A 25,329-nucleotide genomic window follows, 5' to 3' on the forward strand; every position below is an offset into this window, starting at 1 on the left:
TTCTCGCTGTATTGTTTTAAGTTAAACAATTTTGATTTATTTAAAGATGAAAAACTCGGCACCTTATTTTCAAATGGATTGCAGCTTTTGTAAATATAGCATTCAGATAAACAGCATCAGCACTAAGGAAGTTGTTACGCATTAATAAAAATGTATTTTATGGTGTATTTGTAGTGTGTGACGATCTCCCGGATTTCTAGATCAGTTAGTTGGCAAGCCTAGTTACAGGGGCTGGTTTGGGTGGTAGCTGTACAGCGACAGCCTACATCTAGGCTCTCAGTCTGAGACAACGTCACTGACCAAGGCATTTGTGATCCCAGTGAACTTGCAAATAATCTATCGATCTGAGCGGAAAATTGTAGTCACTTTCCGGGCTTTTATGGGACCACCTATTCCTCTTCCCGCAGTTCCTCGCTGGACGAGTGGATTTCGCGCTCGGCTGCCAATCAGGTGGTCCGAAGTTCGAATCCCGGCTCGGTCAATGCGGAATCAGAGGAATTTATTTCTGGAGATAGAAATTAATTTCTCGATCTAGTGTGGTTCGGATCTCGCGAAAAGCTGTAGGTCCCGTTGCTAGGTGACCAATTGGTTATTAGCCACGTAAAAATATCTAAACCTTCGGGCTAGCCCTAGGAGCAGCTCAGTGGTCTGGTAAAACTATATACTTAACTTTTTTCCCCTTTCCGCAATGATATTGGGAAGCCAATATAGACAGCGACAATTTTAAGTAGTAATATGATTCTGACAACTGACCCTTCCAGCATTCAGCTGGGAACCTAGATTTTCCTGGGATGAAACCCATAGTAAAGTTACAACATTATCTCAAAAAAGAAAGAAAAAAAAACTGCGTAGTACTTTTCCTCGGGTGTAATAATCACTGCCAAGAAACACTGGCCAGTAGGCCTAGGTAGCCTATTCTGTTAAAAGCTACCGAGATCCAGCCGAAAGAATTGTTCAGGCAACATTGACCAAGTTTTGAGATTGAGAGAAACCAAGCAGACTTCGCTTGTGAGACAATAACAGGACAGTATTATAGGAAGCAATGTCATTCATAATTGCATATTGAGCTCGTCCTTTTCCATTTGGCAGATGTGAGCAAAACTCATAATCCACAGCAACATCTAGACTAGTACAAGAATTTCGAACAAAAGTATATTGTAACAATAATAAAAGAATATAAGTTGATAAGAGATGGTCTGGCATTTATGGAGGTCTAAAAAAGCCACAAACTCTCACTTGCATCACCTTGGGAAATTTTGCTGCAGTATTTTCAAAGGCATTATCTTTGCCAGTACTGAATATTGATGTCCTGAATATTTAATTTAAAAAATTAGACAAAGCTAGATGGCCAGGGTAAACCCATCTGAAGGATTTAGGAACATTTCTAGTTCTGGCAAATTGTTGACAGTCTCTGATTTGAATTAATGGATGGGAACCGCTTGGAACAATGGCAAGGATAACAGAACATGGCCGAATTGTCCTCACAGATGAATTTAGATCAATTTTGGCCATAACTCTTCAACGTGTTCACAAAGTTGTCGATATTGCGCATCGAAAGGCCACGCTTAAGTAGACTGGGTAGTAGTGTCTAGAACAGCGTTTCGTTGGACCCTGAAAGGTTTCCTAATTGCCCCCAATAATGTTTGCTCACAAGATTCATCTATGAATTTTGTTTGTTTTAAATAATTCGTATTGAATAATTCTGTATTTTTAACAGGATACAGATACCAAACACGTGGCTCTCATGACTGAGTCAGGCCTTTGTCTTTTGATATTTTAAAGTGGATGCTGATTTCCTTAATCATTAAGAGGCAAGGCAATTGAGGATCCTCTACTGTTTCCTGCTCTCAAAGGATTTAAATCAGTCATTGTCGGCCTCTCTCGGGGATGGTGGTTGTTCCAAGCTTTTATCTTATTGTTAGAGTTAACATTGAGATTAAATCTTCTTTACTGATGTTAAACTAAGCTAAAAGGGACAACCTAAAAAGGGAATACTATTCTTCTTAAGCCAACAGGTCAAAATGGGTATTTGAATAGTGGCAATGATTTGCTCTCGTTGTTCTACTTAAATACAAAGACATCTGCTATCGTGGCCAGTAAGTCACTTAGTCAGTGAGTGGACGCTACAGCTAGGCGCTGCTCAACTATATACCTTCCAAAGCTCCCGTTCAGGAAACTCAGTGAACTTTAATATTTTAAATAAAAAGGCATGACTACCCAAAAAATAGATTTTTAAGCAAGAGGTTAAGTGATAAATTTCATCTAATGGTTAAGTTAGTTCAAGTGCAATAAAGTATCTAGCCAAGAAGAAGATTAGGCATAATCGAAAGTACGACGAAAGTGATTTAAGTGATTTATGGTTTCACTTGGACTGGAATGGATTAAATCAACCACTTCCACTGGGTTTGGTTTGTGGATGCACAATGTCAAACGAGTCGACGCTTCCCAGTAAGTTCAGTTAACAATTTTCCAGATGTCACATTGCAGTCTCGAAGGAAAAGTTGTAAGTTATTTGAAAAGATTACTTGAGCAACAAACAAAGCAAGCAGTTATCAAAATCAAAAGAGGAGCAACATTATCTGAGAAAGGCCAAATTGCTTCTTATAAAGTAACGGAAATACATGCCTTAAAAATGAAATCTTACTATTGCTGAATCCATTATTTTACCCTCAGTAGGGTAAAAGACCGCATTTCGGCTCAACCTCAACACTCAACCCCAAATTGGCTCACAGGCAATAAAACCCCATAAGGTCGCCTTTATCTTAACCTCACGTACGTTGACCATTAATGACCCTCAGGAAAAACACCAAATATTTCAGAAAATAGTTCAGAAAAGTACCCCAAATTGGCACATGAAAAACTCTTAGGATAGGAAAACCATGCTTTCAAAAACCTTACTTATAAATATCCGATCCCATATTGGCTCAAGATAAACTCTGTGGATGTTAAACCACATTTTTGCTTGATCCCCTTGAAAAAACCAATCCCATTTTGGCTCAAGATATACTCTACGTATGGAAAAACCACCATTTCAAATAAATATGAATATGAGTGAAAAAATTATAAGTCCCTTAACCTAACCTAACCTAACCCACTGAGTGAAAACATTCTAAGGCCCTTAACCTAATCTAAACCAACCTATTGGCTCAAGATATATTCAACGGACGAAAAACCACCATTTCACATAAATATAAATATGAGTGAAAAAATTTTAAGTGTCTTATCCTAACCTAACCTAACCCACTGAGTGAGAAAATTCTAAGTCCCTTAACCTAACCTAACCCAATCTAACCTAACCTAACCCACTGATTGAAAAAATTCTAAGTCCCTTAACCTAACCCAACCCATGTGAAATATCCAACCCCATTTTGGCTCAAGATATATTCAACGGACAAAAAACCACCATTTCACATAAATATGAATATGAGAAAAAAATTTTAAGTCCCTTAACCTAGCCTAACCTAATCCATGTGAAATACACAACCCCATCTGGCTCAACATGTACTCTACGGATGAAAAGCCACCATTTCACATAAATATGAATATGAGGGAAAAATTCTAAGTCCCTTAACCTAACCTAACCTAACCCACATGAGTATGTGAAAAATATGAATATGAGGAACAAATTCTAAGTCCATTAATCTAACCTAACCCACGTGAATATATGAAAAGATATGAATACGAGTAAAATAAATTATAACTCCATTAACTTGACCCAACTGAATATATGACAGTATGAATTTAAAGTCCCTTACGGAATGAAAAACTACGTTTTGCTACACATATGAAAAAAGATGATTATATGAATGCAAGTCACAAATAAATTTCTACGTCTCTTAACCTAACCTAACTGAAAATATGATAGTATGAATGCAAAAAGATTTCTAAACTCCATTCAGATTCAGATAAGCAACTAATAAGCACCCACAACAGTCACCATTTCTCCATGACTCATTGCCAGGTGCACAACATGTCATATCACGTGATAGCATGAATGTCAAAAGATTTCTAAACTCTATAATGAAACTCTATGGAGGGGTAAACAATAAATAATGAAGGTAATAGAAACCAATTGTGACCGTTCACATATTTTTATTACATAAACCAGTACACATTAACAAGTGTCAGATTCATGTGTTTCTCCTGAGACTCATTAAAAAACAATACCACCACGACTCTTTATCACCAAGCTCAAAGTGCTTAACAATTTTACAATAAAAAACCACAATCTTCTAAATTTATCATCTTGTACTGCTCGACATTCGTCCTCCACCGAATGCTTGCAAGAAATAAAAAATAATTATATGATGTATATTAACATCAAAAAACTATTAGTACACTCCTGGTATTTGACAGCCATTTTTTCCACCAGAACTCCAATGAGAACATTTCAGCCTTTTGAAATACGTGAAATAGTATTCCATCACCCACCTGTCATCTCTTTCCAAATGACGCGGCGAGAAGACAACGTTCATTAAAAACAAAACTGATTTCAACCGTCTATGACTTGTATAGTGAACGAAGAAAACAGTGTAAAGACCGCACTTAAATTAATTATCTGGCTATATCTGCCTTACGAACTGGCAAAGGACAGATCCTGAATTAGCGCGGAGAAAAGTCGAGAAGCCACCCAATGAAATTTTTGGGTTTATACCATAACTGTCAAAAAAGAAGATTGTATCCCTAGGTGAACAGCCAATAAGAAAACACACCCAGTGCCCAACAACGTCAATACTAGAAGTTGAAGGCAGAGTATTAGATATAAAAACTAACGTTTTAATTCTATTTGCAGGTATTATGAACATACCCACTTCATCCGAAGCGAACACACCTAAATATTTAATAACACTCCCTAGCGAACCTTGTAAAGCAGTCTCAATATCTTTTGTATCCATCACTCCTAACCCCTAACATCACACTGAACGACTCTATCTGAATTAATTGTTAAAATACCCTTGGTGTCTCCGAACAATAAAATCATGCAAGGATGAGGCGCGACTGTTCCCAGCTTTATAGATATTCTCAAACTAGCTGAAATTTCAACCGGCATTGAATCTTCAACCTCTTCCCACCTCCTATTGACTTCTGCATCCCGTAAAACAATCACGTGAAAGTATAAGGAAAACAACAGTTGATAATTATACATTGTATTCCCATTAACAGTGATGTGCACACTATTCAAGTTGTATGCGCCAAAGTACAAACTATTGGCTGTGTAATTCCCTGAAAACGTTTGCCGACCAATCACTGCTAACGTTATCTTTTCAGGTATACAGGTGTTGAAAGCTTGATCTATTAAAATGGAAGCCTCATTCTGCCCAATAACGTACATTTTATATAAAGTCTTATCAAATATATATTGTATTGGGTTAACTGCTAGAGCTGCGTTTAAAGCAGACATGACGTTATAATGAGGGTAACCTGATCAATCTACAACTTGGCTTTTTCTATATCCAGATAGTTTAAGTGAGCATCAGTGTGGGCACCCATCACCCAGTCGTTATTAGCCATTTTGAGCCTTATCCTCAAATCCACGTAATCCAACAAATACATGTCTATACTTGCTAGATCTATAAGGAGTGGAAAGTATGTGTGAACTCCTCTCATCTTAACGGAGCTCATCACCCGAGTTTCCCACCTACTCGTCTGTCCAAAAGAAGTGGCTGTAAAGGTTTGTGTAACACCATGCGTGGCCTAAACATAATTGTGGAAAAACCCGCTCATACCAAAAGCTGGTAGCGCGCTGGTTTTCACACTCTTGAGCGTTTTATGTATGATTGATAGTTAAAAACAGGACACAATTCCACCAACTTTTCGTTCAAGAAGACAGAGACGGATTTAAAAAATGTATTGCTTATACCATTAACGAGTGCAACATGTGCATCGACTGGCAGCTGTGCATTGCCCCTAACCAGTATGATGTATAATTCCAAAGCTATACTCGACAAATCCAAGAAGGAACCCATTAATACGAAACTCGATATAGTTATCAGTAAGGATTTGATTTATAGAATTGTTGCTAGGTGTGAAATCCAACCATTCCTTTGAATTAATCAAACTTTCTATAATCCTATGTTTGTTTACATTCGGGAACAATTCTGAGATGCCCGCGATATTTGAAGAGATGGGAACCTTTTTTCCCGCCCCTGGGACATTAGGAATCACACCCGCCATTTCACAAAATTGCAAGAGGGAGAGAATACGTGCGTGCATGCCCGCTGACAACAGATGAATGAATTAAAGAAGATCATACACATCCTTCTTCTTCTTCATCCTCATAGCCAACCAACCGAGTGAACGTTTCACTGCACCCGATATTTTTCTGTCGACCCTCCCACTACCCCTTAGAATGCGTCTACCCATACTTTTGAGAGCTGTCACTCCATGCCTTTTTAAAAATTCCCTCGGGGGCAACTGATCGTTCACTATATCTGAAAGCACCGATCTACCAAACTCTTTAACTGAAGGTTTAGCAGCATTGAACAGGAAAGTGAGTACCCTGCGTGCAATGCTGGCTATGGCTGAAAATACGCCTCCACCTCTTCTATGACTCGGATAGAAAACCAAAATGTCTTCTAGACCTGCTCCCTTTCTTAAGGGTTCGGACAAGAACAATGTTTTAAATTCGACCTCCGAGGGTGGGGTGAAGATGACCCTCATACCTGTTAAAAAGACCTTTAATCCCTCCCTTGAATATTAAGCAGAGTGCTCGTTTGAGCATTCTTAATTACACAAGCTCACATAAGTGAATAACGTAAAGGTGGAAAAAAATGCAGGTTTTATACATACCTCCCTATCTGGGTCTTATATGAAGCAGACAGGTGACGCTCGAGTCATTATTGAAATGAATGCTCATTCCGTTCTGGTCAGTGATGATTAATGAAATCTGTTCTGGAATGTTCGTGTTCAGTGCTTTGTATATTGTATTTTGTATCCCCTTCCCTTTGCCGCTCTCTAATGTAAAACAATCCAATATATTTACTAGTTTCCCCCCAAAAACAGTCGGTTGAACAGTATCGGTGTACACATACATATAATCTACACCGCAATTATTGGGTAAGGAATCAACCAAGAGATGTACATTCACCGCATCGTACGTGGTATTATTTTGAAAACCTAGCGATCTGGCTGCTTTATTACTGAATTTGACGGACACACTTTTAATGTCCCTCACCTAAATCCTCCCCCTCTTAACGTGAAGGATAATAATCCTCCTGCTGTCTTCATCCCAACCAAATACATCGTTACTGTTGAAAACGTTCCTGTATTCGCTGTCAAAATATACTTTTAAATCTTCAAAAATATCCCAGTTAAGTGCCCTCACCAGCCTTTTCATGTCCCCCGCTAACACAGTCGTCGTTGGTCTATAGATATAGGCGTGCTTGTTATTTTTATCGCGTTTAGTAACAAACTGGAGGGAGAATTTTTCATCTCTTGATAATACAGCATAATAAACTCCTGGAAACATGATCGAAGCTAGACCCACTTTATATTCGCTTCCATTCGATAGGAATATAGGAGCAGGTAACCTATTCACAAACCCGGACGCTAAGTTATTCACGTATTTGTCCAAACAGCCTAGACTGCTCACATATATAATGTGTTCACCCGTCATACTGACGAAGTACTGCACATAATTTCGCTCATCTAGGTCTTATATGAAGGGAGCATGACATGCTTTTACCTTTAATAAACTTAATGTCCTCCCCCTTCTGATTCGTTACACCAATGAAAATGTAATCTACCACATTTGTATTTAAAGGTTTATAAACTGCATTATGTGAACCTCTACCCTGTCCACATTCCAACATAAAACAGTCCAGGATATTTACCGTTTTATCACCCAGCGATGAGGGTTGAATAATGTTGGAATATAAGTATATGTAATCGCTACTGTGATCAATGTTGGAATATAAGTATACGTAATCGATACTGTGATCACCTAGATAGGGAGTTATGGAGTGGTGATTTCTCAACACCCCCACACCATAAATCATGTATTGCATTCCTATATTAAACCCCAATAAATGCGCAGCTCTAAAACTAAACTTTACAACAAATGAAACAACTCCTACTTTCACAACCTCGGCATTCACGTATGTGATTCTCATCCTCTTCAAATTATCAATCCATGAAAATAACCCTTCCCTACGCATAACACCCAAAATCTATGCCCGTAAAACGTTTCCAGTTGTTCTGTAATGTCTGTATTGAGTGCTCTAGTCAATCTATTCATATCCCCCACTAATAAGCCAACAGCGGGAACATATGTGAAAGCGTATGAGCAAGTTGTCGAACTCTGATTAAAGGTGACTTTGAACTGAAGTGTGAAATCTTCATCTTCTGGTGTGACGGCGTAGTATTCGTTTGGGATTGTAACCCCCTATGACGGACGTGTTGGAGGTCTCTCTTGCGTTTCTTTACAGAAAAAAGAAGGGTTTTTCGCCCTTGGTGATTATACTTCTTATAGTAAGCAATGTGTTAATAGTGTCTCCACATAATAACAAGTATGTAAGCCGGAGAATGATGTGCAATTGCAGATATATTAATATTCTTTCTGCTCCAATTAGTACCTTAGAATTTTTACAAATCACAGCTACTCGAGGCCTATTGGTCCTGGGAAATGGGTAAAAGAATGCAGTGAATGTGTTAGTGCTTGACCCTTCCTTTACCACTAAAATGTCAGCTGACCAACCTCCAACCATTGTGCAAGTGACCCTGGCACCTTCCGTGCCTGTGCCCCACACACAAGTTCCGTACTTGTAAACAATTGTCTTTTATACAATACCAATCGAACCGTTCCGACATCGAATCCGCTATACAATCTGCCAGTGATGTCTTCTCCGATGAGGAAATTAAAGTTGCATATGCAAAATGCAAAGATCTGATACCAGAGAGCATTCTCAAGGAGCGATCCGCGAAAAACCTGTCCTCTCCCAAGAAAATATCATAAATCACTAAGTGGCTAAGATCCTGCTCAGTGGAAATCTACGCTGATGACCCTTTCAATCTGCCTCCAAAGGGGCCTGCTGACCTAAGCCTACCTGAGGTGCACCACATGGCAGAAAATGCCTTCCAAACAACAAAATCCCTCTCAGAAATAATTGGAAAAAACTCGGAAAAAATCGAGGAGACAAATAATAAATTCTCAAGAATCTGGGACGTGATGAAAGGCCTACCTAGACAGTCTTAAAACTGTGGAAACAAATAATCTGGCACGGATTTGGGATGCAATCAAAGGAGTGCAGGAATCAATAGACAATCGCATGGATAGCCACCAGACTCCTTTGAATGCGGCATCCAGTTTTTCCTCGCCTCCCAGCAACACAGAAGTGCCCCCATCACTTATAGACTGCTGGTCTCCCAACTTCTTCTCCCTCCCCAGTGCCTCCGGTGGAAGATAGATCTCCGGTGATGATTACCAGCCCTTGTGATTCTCCCCACCCTATCTCTCCCCCCAACCCCCCCATCGTGGATGCAGATGTGAGTGATCTTGACGGGTCTGGCGGCTGGCAGATACAAACAAGCAGAAAGAAGAGAACCTCTCGTTTGGTCGCTGGACCAGAGCCCAACATTCGGGTTTCACCTCACCCGACACTTGAGATGTCACGTAGTAATTCACAATCTGCACTCATCGGTGACGCTAGACGCCATAGTGGAGAGTCAAGTTTCTCACTGGCTCTGACCCACTCATCTCTCACGAACTCCCATGCAAAAGTAAACATAAAGTGGCTTACAGGATTACCTGTCTATTTCAACACCTCGACGTTCTTAAAGGCGATAATTTCGGTCCTAATATATTAGTTTCAAGATATAACCTAATCCGGGACCAACCACCCCCTGGGGAACTTACTGACACCCCAGGGTCATTTCCACCACAAGTGCCAGCCAGCTGCCCACTCCCCCTGGCTAGGCCCCCATCCACCCAAATGATCAGTGCATTGATCTCCCATCTTTGTGAGTAGCCATGGCTACATTAAACATAATCTCTTGGAATATTTTTGGCCTCAAGCGGAACATTCCTCTCCTAAACATGTTCTGCAAAAACTTCAAAGGCATCATTGCATTGCAAGAAACACTCCTCTGGCCACATGACACCTTGCCATCTGCGATTCAATACATGAAGACTTCAGAACCTTCTCGACTTCATCGATGCAAGTTACAGATCAAATCATAGCCGGTTGCCCGAAAGGGGGCCTTGGGCTTTCTTTCCCGTGGCAGAAATCATTAGACAATATGATGAAGGTGATAACCTACAGGAGTGACAGATTGCTGGGCTTCACTTGAAGCCCCAGCAATCCTAATAATTAATGTTTATATGCCATGGGAAAATAACAATAATTTTGATCATTACTGCATGATCCTAGGGGAGTTAAACTGTATTATTCACGATTGTCCTAGGGGAGTTAAACTGTATTATTCACGATTCTTATGATGGTAGGAAGAAATTCTGTTTCTTTTACCATGTTGATAGTCGGCTTTTTCACTAATATGTGTAATGCTTCAAGATAACGTAAGCGTTTCTGGTCAGGTGCTTGGTCAATAATTTTTATGTTCGTTATAAGTTCAGCTCTTTCTGGTCTCCTGTTATGTTTTTCCCTGTGGTGATTGAAAATGGCCCCTTCTTGAAGGTGGCAGGAAAGACGCTTGGAGAGTCTGGTGGTGGTCATCCCGATATAAGAATGGTGGCATCCCTCCACTGAGCATGTGAATTCGTAGATGACACCCTTTCTCTTCAAAGACGTTTCTGGGGGCTCTGGGTTGTTTTTAAGAAGCAGCTGGCTGGTTTTCATGTTTTTGTAATAAATTATGAGGCTAATTTTATCACTTTCTGTAGTGGGGGAGACATTTTCACTGATTATTTTCCTTATAGCCTTTTCGTCTTCCAAATATTTGTGGTGCATATGATTTTTATAGATCCACTTTGAATGTTAGTTTCGGTCATTCTTTCCTGGTGCCATTTATTTGGCGTTCGACCATGCGGTTTGAAAAGTTATTGTTGATGAGGACTTGTGTAGACCTTTCGATCTCACTGGTGGTTTCTCTCCATGTGGAACAGTGTGTAAGGGCGCGGCGGACGAAGGCATCTACCACCGATCTTTTATACCTGTCTGGACCCATTAAGGCATAGACCCGGGTTTGTGGGTTTCTTGTAAACCGTGGTGGTGTATCCCGTAGGTGTCTGCTGTACCCGAACGTCCAGGAAGGGTAGGGCACCGTCTACGGTGCATTCACACGTGAAGTGGAGGATGGAGCATTCGTTGAAAGTCTTTCTTAAAGTTTCAAGGTCGTCTTCTCTGTCAACTCTCCTGCTGATCATATTTGTCTAATTGGGGACCTTAATTCTCACCCCGCAAAACAATTTTATAATGAACTTATTCACTTCTGTCAAAATCATGCTCTCCAAATTAGTGATGTAATGCTCCTCCCTCCCTCCTCCTATTCATATGTACATAATAGAGCAGATGCAATTACAACCTCCTGGCTGGACCACTGCATCACATCTCCACAACTTCATGATTCTATTATGACCTGCAATATTTGCTACAATCTTGCAACGGGCTACGATCACATCCCATTACAGGTGTCATTCAGTACCCCATCCCTCCCTACCATTAACCCCCTAACTGACCACCCACCAGTGGTAAACTGGAACTTTAAAAACCAACAGAAAACCAGATACTTTAGGGCGTCCACGGAAACCAGGTTGTGGTCAATAGTTCAACCGGCAGACACCTTACAAATTGTAGAAATGAACACCATAGGCGGGATCTGAATGAATTCTATTCGAACATGATCTCTGCTATGCTTGCTTTGGGCAGGGCTGCCTATGGATTTCGTCAAGGTAATTCTCATAATATACCTGGATGGAATGACTTGGTTAAAGATCTGTATACATACTCACGAGAAATGTTTTTACTGTGGAGGCAAAATGGTAGCCCGAGGGAAGGACACACTGCATTATTAATGAGACAGGCGAGAGCGCAGTTCAAACTTGCTCTTAAGCACTGCAGATTAAATGAAAAACAACTAAGAACCGATGCAATGTCTAGAAACTTACAATCTGGTGATTATCCTCATCTTTGGAAAGATATCCAGTCCTTAAATCCCAAAACTAAAAGGCTATTACAGAGAGTAGGGGAAGCAGTTGGAGACGAGGCTATCGCAAGTATGTGGGGTGATCACTTCAACAATATCCTGTATTGCATAAATGATCAAGATTCCCGAAGGGATGTAGATAACCTCCTTAATGACAACATTCAATTTCATTTTGCAGACCATATTATGCCAGGTAACATCAACGATGCCATAAACAGCTTCCATAATAATAAATCACCCCGCTGTGATGGTCTCCCCGTAGAGGCTTTCAAATTCTGCCATCCAGTAATTTACATTTTGCTAACTGCCCTATTCAATGCATGCATAATTCACCAGTTTCTTCCTGACTCCCTACTCTTAGTTCACTTGATACCATTAATCAAACAAAAGCTAAAGGATGCAGCTGACCCTGGCAACTACCAGCCAACTGCAATCACAACGATCGCATCGAAGATACTTGAGTCGGTTCTTTTAGTGAGACTTCTCCCCATTCTACACACCACTGACAACCAGTTCAGGTTTAAAGCAAACCACTCAACCGACACCTGCATCTACATACTGAAAGAATTGCTGAACTACTACCTATCATTAGCCTCTCCTGTTTTCCTTTTTTTTGTGGATGTGAGAAAAGCATTTGACAGAGTAAACTACCTGAAGGTCTTCCTGAAACTGCATAAAAAAGGCACACCCCTATATCTAATTGGCATTTTACATTGCTGGTTCTCCACACAGCAATTCTGTGTCAAATGGGGTAACGTTTTATCGTACACCTTCAGCTCCCTAAACGGGCTTCGGCAAGGGGGCATTCTCTCTCCATACTTGTTTGATAAGTAAACAGATGCCTTGAATATCAAACTGAACTCACCACCAATCGCATGCACTGTCCATGAAACAACTATAAACAACCTCTGTTACCCCGATGATATGGTTCTTATTTCCCAATCAGTGCAAGGTCTCCAACGACTCATCGACACTTGCCGCCAATATGCAGAGGAATTTGATATAATTTACAACGAAACCAAGACCCAGTGCATATCGCTGCTCCTGAGATCGCTTAAGCATATTGCAGAACCACAAATTTTCCTCGGAAACCATCAGCTGGAATTTGTGCACGAATTTCCGTATTTGGGTCACATTATCACCTATGACCTAAAAGATACAGCAGACATTGAGCAGAGACATTGTAAACTATGTGCAACTGGCAACATGATTTCAAGGAGGTTTGCCTTCTGTCACCGGACCTTGAAACTGCTGCTCTTCCACTCGTACTGCTACAGTATCTATGGGTGTTCCCTCTGGACGAACTTTACCCGAGAGACCATGAGACGTTGTGCACAATGACATTTTGAGACGCCTAACAAACACTCCCCGCTACCACTCCGCCACACAGATGTTTATAGAAAACCACCTGGACAATTTAAAAAACATTGTAAGGCGAACAATGTCCAGTCTGGTAACCCGAATGAGAAACAGCAGCAACTTGCTCATACAAAGCATCCTAAGGGGTAAAGCAAGAAGATCTAAATTGTGGGAAAGATGGGAAAATGATGCATTTGTCCCCTAAAGGACTTAATCTGCAGATGCTGTCATTTTTACTATATTTATAGCTGATATTTTAATTTTTCATATTACTGTGAATACTATCAAGTTAAAGATTTTTTTTACATTAGATTTTTGTATTTAGCCCTCTGGTCCTGACTACTGTAACCACCTAAGGTCTCTAGTTGAAATTAAAGTTATATAATCTGTACACTAACTGTTATAACTCTCAATGCATTTTTTTTCTCGCCAATATTATTACTGTCATGATTACTATCTTTTATGCTACCTCAGCTATTTTGTGGATAAGTGCTGATTATTCATTTTTTTATCATGCTGTCTCATGTATCTAGATGCTGTTTGTTACTGTCTGTATTTTGTATATTCCATGTATCCCTGAGCCGAAATAAAGGATATTATTATTATTATGATTATTATTATTATTGAATACAATAGCTGTTTCAACGGCATTTAATTTATATAGAATCTTCTTAATTCTTCTTATTATCTTCTCGTCAGCAAGTAGCTGGTGTATTAAGTTTCCTAAGGACATGTAAAGATTTTCATTTGTCTTAGGTTTATTCCTCTAACGTGTCGACAGCGCACAGGCAGTCATCTATGAGAGTTTGGTGTTTTTTCCCGTGGGTCGTTAATGGTCATTGTACGTGAGGTTAAGATAAAGGCGACCTTATGGGGTTTATCGCCTGTGAACCAATTTGGGGTCAGGTGTTGAGGTTGAGCCGAAATAGGGTCTTTTACTCTACTACCGCCCACATACAAAAAGATGGGAAAAACAGGGATGAAGCAGAAAATGAAGTAAGCAAAATTCCACTGTCAAATGATGCTGTTGGTAGACGTATTTCGTAAATGTCTAACGATAATGAGGAAAATTTGCACTTATAAGCTTAAGAATTCATTCTTTGCAACTCAAGTTGACGAATCAACAGACATAACCAACAAAGCGCAACCATTGGCAGTTATTTGCTTTATTAATGGAGATGAAACAATAAATTAGTCTCTTTGTTGCAAAGAATTGACTGCCATTTCTAAAGGTGAAGACGTTTTCCATATTTTGAATAACTATTTTGAGAAATGGAATTGATCCTGGAACTCGTGTGTCGGGATTTGTACTCAATGGTGGGTTCTATTAAAGGCGTTGTTCGTTTGTGAAGCCACAAAATGCAAGCATCATAACAATTCAAGTCCTCATGGCAAAAACTGTAAGCACTTAATTGAAAGTTTTTTTTTTTATCTCGTCGTAGTAATGGTAAATTTCATTAAAATTAGACCAGTAAAAGCTCGTATATTCGAACTACTTTGTGAAAATATGGATTCGTAACACAAGAGCTTACTTTAACATACATGAGGTGTTTATCAAGATGTAAGGCACTCTATCGTGTACTTGAACTTTGACAATAACTAGGCTACTTGCATTTTTGAGAAGGAAAAAAGTAACTTTAATGAACTTCTATAATGTGAGTTTTGGATCTCAAAGTTGGAATACTTGACTGAAATGTTACAACACTTGAATGCTCTGTGCGTAGCTATTCAAAAGGGAAATGAAAATCTCCTCTCATCGGCCGACAAAATAACAGCATTCCAGAAAAACCTCGGGATTCGGAAAAGAAAAGCAAGTTCGGGCGGTTTGGAAATATATTCTTTGGTTAGAGAAGGATACGTTAATGATTTAATTCCCTAATATGGATAATTTTATAATTATGGAAAGTAATGGGTTATTACTTTCCATCCACAGAAAATGAGAAGTATGACTGGATTCGCAGCCCTTTTTTTGATGTTTCAATTGATGATGCTGGCCTGTCGGTACAGAAGAGCTGGCCACCATATCTGCTGATCGTGGCTTACAAAGCAAACATAAAGAGTTCCTCATATATCCCTTTTAGATTTCCATTAAAAAGAAGAATATCCTTCAATAGTTCGTAAAGCACTGAACATTTCATTACAGTTTCCCACGTCATACCTCTGAGAATTATGATTTTCTGCACTTACCAACATTAAATTTAAAAATGGATCAAATAATGTTAGACGCATTGATGAGGAAACGAGAGTATTTTTATTATCACATTAAGACCTAATATTAAAAAGTAAATTACCAAAGCACATCAAGCATAGGTTTCACACAAGCATACTTAAATATAAAATATATTGCAATGTCTTAGAAATACATGCTTATATCAGTCTTGAAAACAAAATTGTGTCCCACAGTTTTAATTACTATACGAGTCTGCCCTGAAGTTAAAAAGGCAGAGAAGCACTGGTCTACAAGTAAATAACGGCATATTATGTTATCACTGCTTCATGAATCTATAATCTTTTGTATTGATATTTTTGATCTCGATTAAATGATATACATACAGAAAATGATTACCCATGCTGCTTGAAACTCCTCACAGCATTGTTTAGACGTCGCATTGCAAACTATAAATTTGGAATGGTATTTGTCATTAATTTAACGATTAAATTTTCATCCAATGGTAATGTAATTTTGCGATTTTCTTGCAATTTGCCATTTCAGCTGACGAAATAAAAAGTGAAAGTGGCAAACAAAAGATTCCCATACAGATTTGTTTGCTGAATTCTACGAAATGCAGCGACCGAAGAATCCTGGGCGCATTTGGATCAAATAAGCCGTGATTAAACAAACTTGGCAATTAAAACACAGCAGAAGTCTATACATTAACAATCTCTTTCAGGAAAGGTTAGTTAACCTACTACGGAGAAATGTGATACTAATTTGTAAAATCTAGTTACAGAAACATTAATATTATATGAATATCAAATTTCAATGCACGTGGAATACAAAGTATACGACCACCCAGGATCCAGAGAAGAACGGGTCAGCTAACGCCAGGTGAGAATCTGAGCGGATAGGATAACGAGTTCACATGACCCCCTATAGGGACTTTGACCGGGCTCGTGCTAAGAAAACTTAGGTCAAAGATTTGCCTTAAAAGGCAACCCAAAAGGTTTCCCTGTTTCTATTTTATATTTATCCTGTTCCTAGTGACTTCTTTGATTGATACTGATCTATAATATGCGTAGGATTCCAGCATATAAATACCAGTTGTCTCGTACAATGCCTCATTTGCCAATATTTTCTCTTGGGGTAAACGTCACTGTGAAAAATTTTAATGCTCAAACACTGTTAAAAAATTGTCAGCAGAATGTCGAACAACTGAGCAATTTTTCTGGCTGTTTTAACACGAAAAGAATAGTCAAGTCTTTAGGTTGGAACAAGTTTCTTTCGTTTGCCGAGAAATGAAATTTAATTGATGTCTGGATAGAGGCATATCGACGATTGATACACTTAACCCAGAAAATAATTGAAAGCGTTGAAAAAGCCAGTTATCATGTTGTTGCATTGATTCATGATTTAGGGTCCTGTAATGCTCGTGTCTGGAAAAATTTGGAAATATCAGCGGAATGACGGAAAAATTCGTTCAGAAATCCGTGTGCAGACAGAGAAGTTGTCATATTTACAGATGGTCTTCATCTTATCAAGATCTTTGGGGTTCAAGTTGCAAGATGGAAGTTTTGTTTCTAATTTTGCCAGTCGTGAAATGTGTAGTCACAGGAAGACAGAATATGGACTTTCTTGCAAGATGAATGGAAATCATTTGAACTCGTTAAGCCAAGAGAAGCAGCTTGTGAAACTGGTTGTACAACTGTCTGTATGGATATAACAGATCCAGTTCGACTGAACTGCAATTGAATACTTGGGTAAGAAGGGTCTCTTTCACAGCAGTAATTGGGGAGAAACTGTTATCTTTTCGATAAATGGTTTGAGGTTATGAATTCTTCTTTTTGGGATCAATTATGAAGTGCGGAAAAAAAAATTCTACAGTAAAAGGTAGATACCATGAAAACCATGAGAGTAGCAAACGACTACCTGCGCGGAAGTCTTACTTTCCTCACGACGTTAGCAGACCCGTTCTTCTCTAAATCCTGCGACCATCACAAATCCACGAGACCAGACTCTTACCTGTCCAAGAGGGTAGCATTGGCCATCTACGGCAGACGGGACCAGAAAGTGTTCCCCAGGAGCCCGCCTGAGGTTTTGTCCCTCACAAGGATCAGCAACACATTCTCTGGGGGAACTGAAGTTTCGAAACCAAAGAACCTGTAATAACAAGTCAGATAGAATGCAGAAATTACCTAGCCTTTCCTCTACTCATGAAAGGATTATTTCATTTCTGACCATAAATGCACGATTGGTTTCATATACCCATCCAATGATAAATTTAGATTTCTGAATGCAAAAACCTCCCATTTACGTCAGATGTAAGTTACGTGTTCGTGTTCGAGATAAATGATTGGATGTCTTATTCTCCTTAACCTTTCTCGTCCATGTATCGTCAGTAGAGAGATCTCCTCTGGTTCAGAATAAAAAAGAAGCCCTATTTGGTTACACATGATAGGTCTGTAGTCAGTCAACCAATAGAGTTTTTGAATAAACTCTTACTCTAAATTCCGACAATCTGCCAGCAGTTTGATTGGAAAGGAATATGCCGCAGGATAGTTGAAAAAAGTGGGAGTATGTAGCTACATACGTACTTTTAATGCAGCACCAAGGGCCCCGAGTTTCACCTTATAGCAATAACAGCCGTAATGGAAGTCTTTTATAACTCACTCTGGTAATTTTGTTGGGTATTCCGGGAGAAATAAATTTCAGTAATATAGCTACGTATCCCTGGTTTCTTAGTGAGAGAGAGAGAGAGAGAGAGAGAGAGAGAGAGAGAGAGAGAGAGAGAGAGAGAGAGAGAGAGAGAGAATAAGTAATGAATTTCTGCAGGTTAAAACAGAAATGAGGTAAATCAGCTGATAATAAGTAAATTCGTCAGAACTACATTCTCCCGTATCATGCAGGCCAACATTGAAACACGGTTCAAAACTTCAATAATCCTTTCTCCGTCTCTTAACTCACGCAGTTCGCGTGCTCCTGTCTCAGGAATTCCTGCAATATAACACCCTTTTACAACAGAATTCGAAAAGAATCTCTCCATCTTTATGCCCTGAGGCATGCCAGCGATGAGACATCCTTCAAAACCAAAATCTACTAGATTCCTCATTCTCATACAGCTGGATATTTGATTGATGAAACGTCTTTAACGACACAGTTGAACAAAGCCTCTCTCCATTCTCACACACTCAGGAATTTCAGTAAGGAAATACGTATTGAACCATCCTTTTTCTCCTCAAAATTTAAAACATAATTTGAGAACACTCTTCTTTCTCATGCAATTCAGGCACCGACAATGAAACAGCTTTAAATACACAATTCAAAAAGACTTCCCATTCACATTTAGGCACCTTGACACTGAATCACCTTTCAGTACATTTTGACAATACTCTCCATTTTCATACGCTCAAGCACTGAAGCAATCAAACAACTTTCCGAACATAATTCAACTTGACTCTACTTTCTCATAAACTCGGTCTCTTCAATAGTGAAACAACTCAGGCTCTTCAACACCTTTCAAAGTCTAATTCAGCATGAATCCATTCTTACACACCCAAGTACTTCAACAATAGAGCACCTTTCAAAACAAAATATAACAAGACTCTCATTTTCATACACTCATAAACTTTAAGAATGAAACTCCTTTCAGAACACTGTTCGACAAGACCATATTCTCAAACTCTCAGCTCTTCATCATTTGACAAAGGTTCTTTATTCTCTTACAGTCAGACATTTCAGCACTTCAAAATTCCGTTCGACATGAGTCTCTCCATTATCATAAACTCAACTCTTTTCAGCAATGAAACATCTTCAGAACAAGATTCTCTCCATTCTCATCCGTTCCGGCATTTCAGCCAAGAAGCGCCCCAAAATGCAAGTTGCCAAGACCCTTGATTACCATACACTCATAAGTTTCAACGTAGAACAATTTTCAGCGATATTCTGACAGTACTCATTCTATCCACATACATTCGAATGCTTCAACAATGACATGTCTTTCACAACTCAATTCGAAACCACTCCATTCTCACTCACTCAGATACTTTCAACAATGGATGCCTTTACAAACAATATTTGAGAAGACTCCATTCAATTCACTCAGGCGCTTGAATAATATGACATCTTTCAAAGAGTCTCCATTCTCATACGCTAAAGATCTTCAACAACTAAACAACTTTCAAAACATATTGACAATTCGACAAGTTTCTCCATTCTCATGCATGTATGAGCTTCGACAATAAAACTGCTTTCAAATCACAACTTTATAAGACTCCATTTTCGAACTCTCAGGCACTCGAAAGTTGATATACACCTTTTAGAACACAGTTCGACAACACTCCCATTCTCACCTATTCGGGCGCTTCAGCAATCGAACACCTTTCAGAACATACCCATAGCTGAACAAGACTCTCCATTGGCATACACCGCCATTCACTTCAAAATGAAACGTCTTTAATATAACACAGTTTGACTAGGCTTTCCATCTCGTGCACTCAACCACCTTTGCAATGCAAACATTTCAAAACTAAATTTGACGAAACTCTCCCTATTCTCATAGACATTTCAGAACATGACTGGAAATACTCTCTCCTTGCTAATGCATTCCTACATTTTACTAATGAAATACCTTTCAATATAATTCAAAATGTCTACATAATTTTAAAATCAGACATGAAACACCTTCCAAAACGCATTTTGACAATATTCCATTCTCATACACTCAGGCGCTTCAGAAATGGAACACTCTTCCGAACGCACTCGACAACATGCTTTCCTTTCTCATACTTTAACGATGGAAGACTATTCAGGGCACAATTTGAAAACTCTCCATTCCCACATACTCTCGGGATGTTCAACAATGAAACAGCTTTCAAAAACAGTTCAGTAATACTTCTGGTTATAGTCTATACCTATGGAGTCCAAATCAGCTATGCAGTGTCTTTCTTTATCATAAACTTTCATTTACAGAGAGAGAGAGAGAGAGAGAGAGAGAGAGAGAGAGAGAGAGAGAGAGAGAGAGAGAGAGAGCAAACATGATTAGTTGACAATAAATCGAGGTTAGAGAATTAAAATTTGCCTTCCTCGGACGACTGGCATATCTAGACGGCCAGAATTTCACGTCTTTGGGAGCTAAACTTATTTGTTTATACCATATTGTAAAAATACTTAAACAGAGATGATACAATTAATCAAGGAAATATAAATATTTCAAATGGGACATTCAGACCAGAGCAATCTTCAAATAACGTTAAAACTTTGCATCCTTTCTTCTATTCTACCTGGCCCGGGGGACATGAAGAACTCGGTGTGAGCAAAGATTCACAGGCACTCTCGTCTTGATCATCATCTTCATCCTCGTAAGTACCATCAGGGCACTGGCAAACCGGGGTTCCATACCCAGTTTGGAACAGTTGCAGTCCATCTGAAAAAAAAAAAAAAAATTAACCACATACTAATAGGCACAGGACAGGAGTAAGAAGAGCCTGTTATTCTTAAGGAAGCAGGCAGCATGACATAAAAAGTAACCCACGGCGGCTATCAAGGCAGTTTTGATTTTACCCTAATAACATTTCTTCATGAAAAAATCATATTCGTCGATCAAAATTTAATGTTGGCAGTGACGATCAAGTGCTCTAACATTCCACTATGTAGTAGGAAGGCAAGCAAATGGTGCTTTGTCTTTTTTCACTTGATCATCTCTAATGGTGAGCATATATTGCATAAATCAATGGATGAATATATTGCAGCTATGCGTCCTTTCATTGAGCGTATTCAAGCACTGATTGTTTATCAGAGTAATTGGCAGCATCACACACTGAAATAAAATTTTTCTCTCCGAGTTAGTGTTCAGCTGTCTGGTCCTGTTACCATTTGGAACCACCCTACTTTTGTGGTAACAGTTGTTTAAATGTATTACTACTACAATAATATGGTGTTTGCTACGAATGCGTAAAAGTAAGTTTTTTTTTCTTTTCAGGGAAATCCAGGGAAGCTGAGAAAAATGAAAAAAAAAAAATTCTTGAGATCAGAGACTAAGCGATCCTTGTTGTGCAGGCGCAGGTGCATTCCAAGGACAGCTTCATAAATGACAAGCCTATAGTTGGGTCATATCCCTAGGTCCCGTGACCGTGGAGTCCAGAACTAGGTTTCTTGGTGGTTTTGTCATCTTTAAGGGTTAAATAGCCCGCCAAACCTGGCTCTGAGAGATCATGCCCTTCTTGCCCTGAAAGGCGGCCTTCGTTCAAACAACCAGTACATAGGTAGAATGGTTCGAATGAGAGGAGGAGGGAAATTACGGTAATCAGGCAGAGAAATACAATAACGAATCAAATATATGGACAAAGACAGAGAGAGAGAGAGAGAGAGAGAGAGAGAGGGAGAGAGAGATTTTATTCCTTTTAATTATTAATCTGATGGATATATTTGAGACCTTCTGCTTTAAACATGTTATCGTATAATTTTGGGTAAATAATTATTATGAAATCTTATCTTATAGTATTGTTTTAAATCGTTATCATATTTTCTATGTAAAAAAGCCTTAAATATTGTTAGAACTGACTATTCATATTAATGTTATTCAGACGGAAATATCCTTCTTTTTCATTATCCTATAAGCAGCTGTATTCTCTCTCTCTCTCGGCATCTTAAATCACCTGGATCCACTATTACCTGTATTACCAATAATATGTGAATCTAGTCACAAAGATGATACACGCCAGGTTTTATAGCCGTGGGTTGCGTGAGTAATCAAAGCATCAATTTTGCAAAGGTATTATTTTATTAATTAATCTATGCTAAGAACACATTATTAGATATGCTAATCTAGCACTACAGGATTTGTATTTATGGCAGATCAACTTCAGCTGATACATGGGGATTTAAGAACTTATTGATAACATGGTAGATAACAGCATAACACTTCATTAAGACTTAAAACTACAGCAGGCCTAGGGCCAGGCCTCAAGATACAATGTATACAAAGACCTGAATACAAGACTAGAAACATATTTCTAGTCTTTGATTCGGGTCTTTGTATACATTGTATCTTGAGGCCTGGCCCTAGGCCTGCTGTAGTTTTAAGTCTTAATGAAGTGTTATGCTGTTATCTACCATGTTATCAATAAGTTCTTAAATCCCCATGTATCAGCTGAAGTTGATCTGCCAGAACACTAAAAGGTAGTAAGGTATTCTTCAATTTTACCATTATCATTTTTACCCAAAAAGAATACTTCAAATTCATACTACATTATAGTTTTAAATGTAAACTGTACCAACTAGCTTATCTACAAGTAAATTTAACCAACTAGCTGGGTCACAAGTGAACTTAATAAACTAGCTGGTCTGCAAGTAAACTTTACCAACTAGCTAGTCTACCAGGGTTGATCATCAAATAACTAAAGGTAGCCTACCATAGCCTAACCTTAACTTAGCAATAGTAGCCTAACTTGGCAACCTTCAGGGATAGTTTGTTTTCATTTGTCCCTCTCCACAGCTCAAGTCTTGGCTAGTTATGAAAGTTAAGTTATTCTTACAAGCTAGCCTACCTTAGACTGTACACTGTAAATAAGCACGTTGAATTATAGGTCCGTATAACTGTGGATTGTTACATTGCTGTATATATGTACCTCCTAGTATTTATTGTACTTGAAGATGTTCAAATAGCTTTTATGTCATGGTTCAGATACCTCGATTTAGTTCTGTAAAGTACATACAGTGTCTTCTCCCCCGAATCACAACTGTATGAATATGAATTCATGCAGATTATAATTAAATTTATACTGTAATTAAAAAAATAGTTTCTCTTATAAGATCTGTGAGCAGCAACAAATATACTTTAGAAATGTCTGCAGGTCAGTGCAGGAAGCCTGTCGTTAATGTGACATGTGAGATTCAGAAATTATTTTTGTGAATTTTGTGTTTAAGATTTCCTGACAAGAACAAAGAGCAAGACCACTTGAGCTACAAACTGCAGAAGGGATAAAAAGCCAAACTGTTGATCACACATATTGCAGAAACCAATTAGGAGCCCTTCAGAAATTACGAAACTCCTTAAGGGGGTTGAAGGGGGTATAGTGAAGTTTTATGAGTTACCAAACATATTCAGATTTTTCCTGTTTCTTTTAAAAAGATGTAACTGTAGAAGGCCAAAAGAGAGAGATTAAAGATTCTGAAATAGACTTTCATTATATTTTAGTAATACTGACAAATGGTATTTAATTTTTTTATAATTATATGTTCAAAAATATCACAAACTCAACCCTTGTTTGTACGTGAATATTTTCTGCTATAAGTATTACATGACAGAAAAATATGGCAAATTCATCTCTTTTCTGTAATTAGAAAAATATTACAAATCAAATCAATCTTCTTATAATTTTATGCATAGTCTACTTTGTGTATTATGATAAACTCAAAAGAAAAATACCGCAGACACTCTCTCTCTCTAACAAGTTATACATATATCTATCTATCTATCTATCTATCTATCTATCTATCTATCTATCTATTATCTTATCTATCTATCTATCTATTTCTATTACTATCTATCTATATATATATAGGTATATATATATATATATATATAGGTATATATATATATATATGTAGTATATTATAGGTATATATATATATATATATATATAGTATATATATATATATATATAATATATATATATAGATACATAGATACATAGATAGATAGATAGATAGATAGATAGATGTATAACTTGTTAGAGAGAGAGAGTGTCTGCGGTATTTTTCTTTTGAGTTTATCATAATACACAAAGTAGACTGGAATCCATATCTGCAGAGGCCACACCCAGTTCTTACACACACTCCTCTCTCTCGATTCTTCATTGAGTTTCTATATATCACGAGAGATATTTCGATTTGTCAAAATATATCTGGAATTATTTTGAAAGATTTGGATAATGTCTTAGGTCTCTTGGTGTTATAAATTGCTGAAATAATCTCTCTCTCTTTTTCGCTTTGCAGTGACAGCGTAATCTTACAGTATTAAGGAATAGAGAGAGAGAGAGAGAGAGAGAGAGAGAGAGAGAGAGAGACGAGAGAGAGAGAGAGAGAGAGAGAGAGAAGGAGAGAGAGAGAGATGGATTGTATTTTAGCGCAGAAAAACAATGTATTGGTATACATATGTGAAATCATTCCGTTTGGACCAGGAAATCTAATGTTTTTACCATAACTTTTTTCGTGTATAATGCCTTCAATTAAGGAATTTTTTAAATTATTCTCTCCATCTATATATATATATATATATATATATATATATATAAGGAATTTTTAAATTATTTCTTCCTCTATTATAATAGTATATATACCATATATATTTTTAATATATGTATATATATATATATATATATAATAATTTTAAATATATATATATATACATATTATATGATATATATATATATATATATATTATAATATATATATATTATATATATATATATATATATATATATATATAGATGGAGAGACTAATTTAAAAAATTCCTTAATTGAAGGCATTATACACGAAAAAAGTTATGGTAAAAACATTAGATTTCCTGGTCCAAACGGAATGATTTCACATATGTATACCAATACACTGTTTTTCTGCGCTAAAATACAATCCATCTCTCTCTCTCTCTCTCTCTCTCTCTCTCTCTATTCCTTAATACTGTAAGATTACGCTGTCACTGCAAAGCGAAAAA

At 38.0% G+C, this 25,329-nt stretch overlaps 1 protein-coding gene across 1 annotated transcript in view; it reads right to left on the bottom strand.

Annotated features, from left to right (window-relative positions):
* The window catches only part of LOC135205742 (uncharacterized), a 142,651-nt gene that overhangs the window by 41,801 nt on the left and 75,521 nt on the right, over positions 1–25,329 (bottom strand). Inside the window, exons 5-6 of the mRNA XM_064236844.1 lie at positions 20,896–21,038; positions 17,639–17,776 (exon numbers count right to left, since the gene is read on the bottom strand). Coding sequence (XP_064092914.1) covers positions 17,639–17,776; positions 20,896–21,038 — 281 coding nt within the window. The remainder of the gene's footprint in view (positions 1–17,638; positions 17,777–20,895; positions 21,039–25,329) is intronic.

Source organism: Macrobrachium nipponense, chromosome 11 (genome assembly GCF_015104395.2).
Source record: "Macrobrachium nipponense isolate FS-2020 chromosome 11, ASM1510439v2, whole genome shotgun sequence".
Classification (NCBI taxonomy): domain Eukaryota; kingdom Metazoa; phylum Arthropoda; class Malacostraca; order Decapoda; family Palaemonidae; genus Macrobrachium; species Macrobrachium nipponense.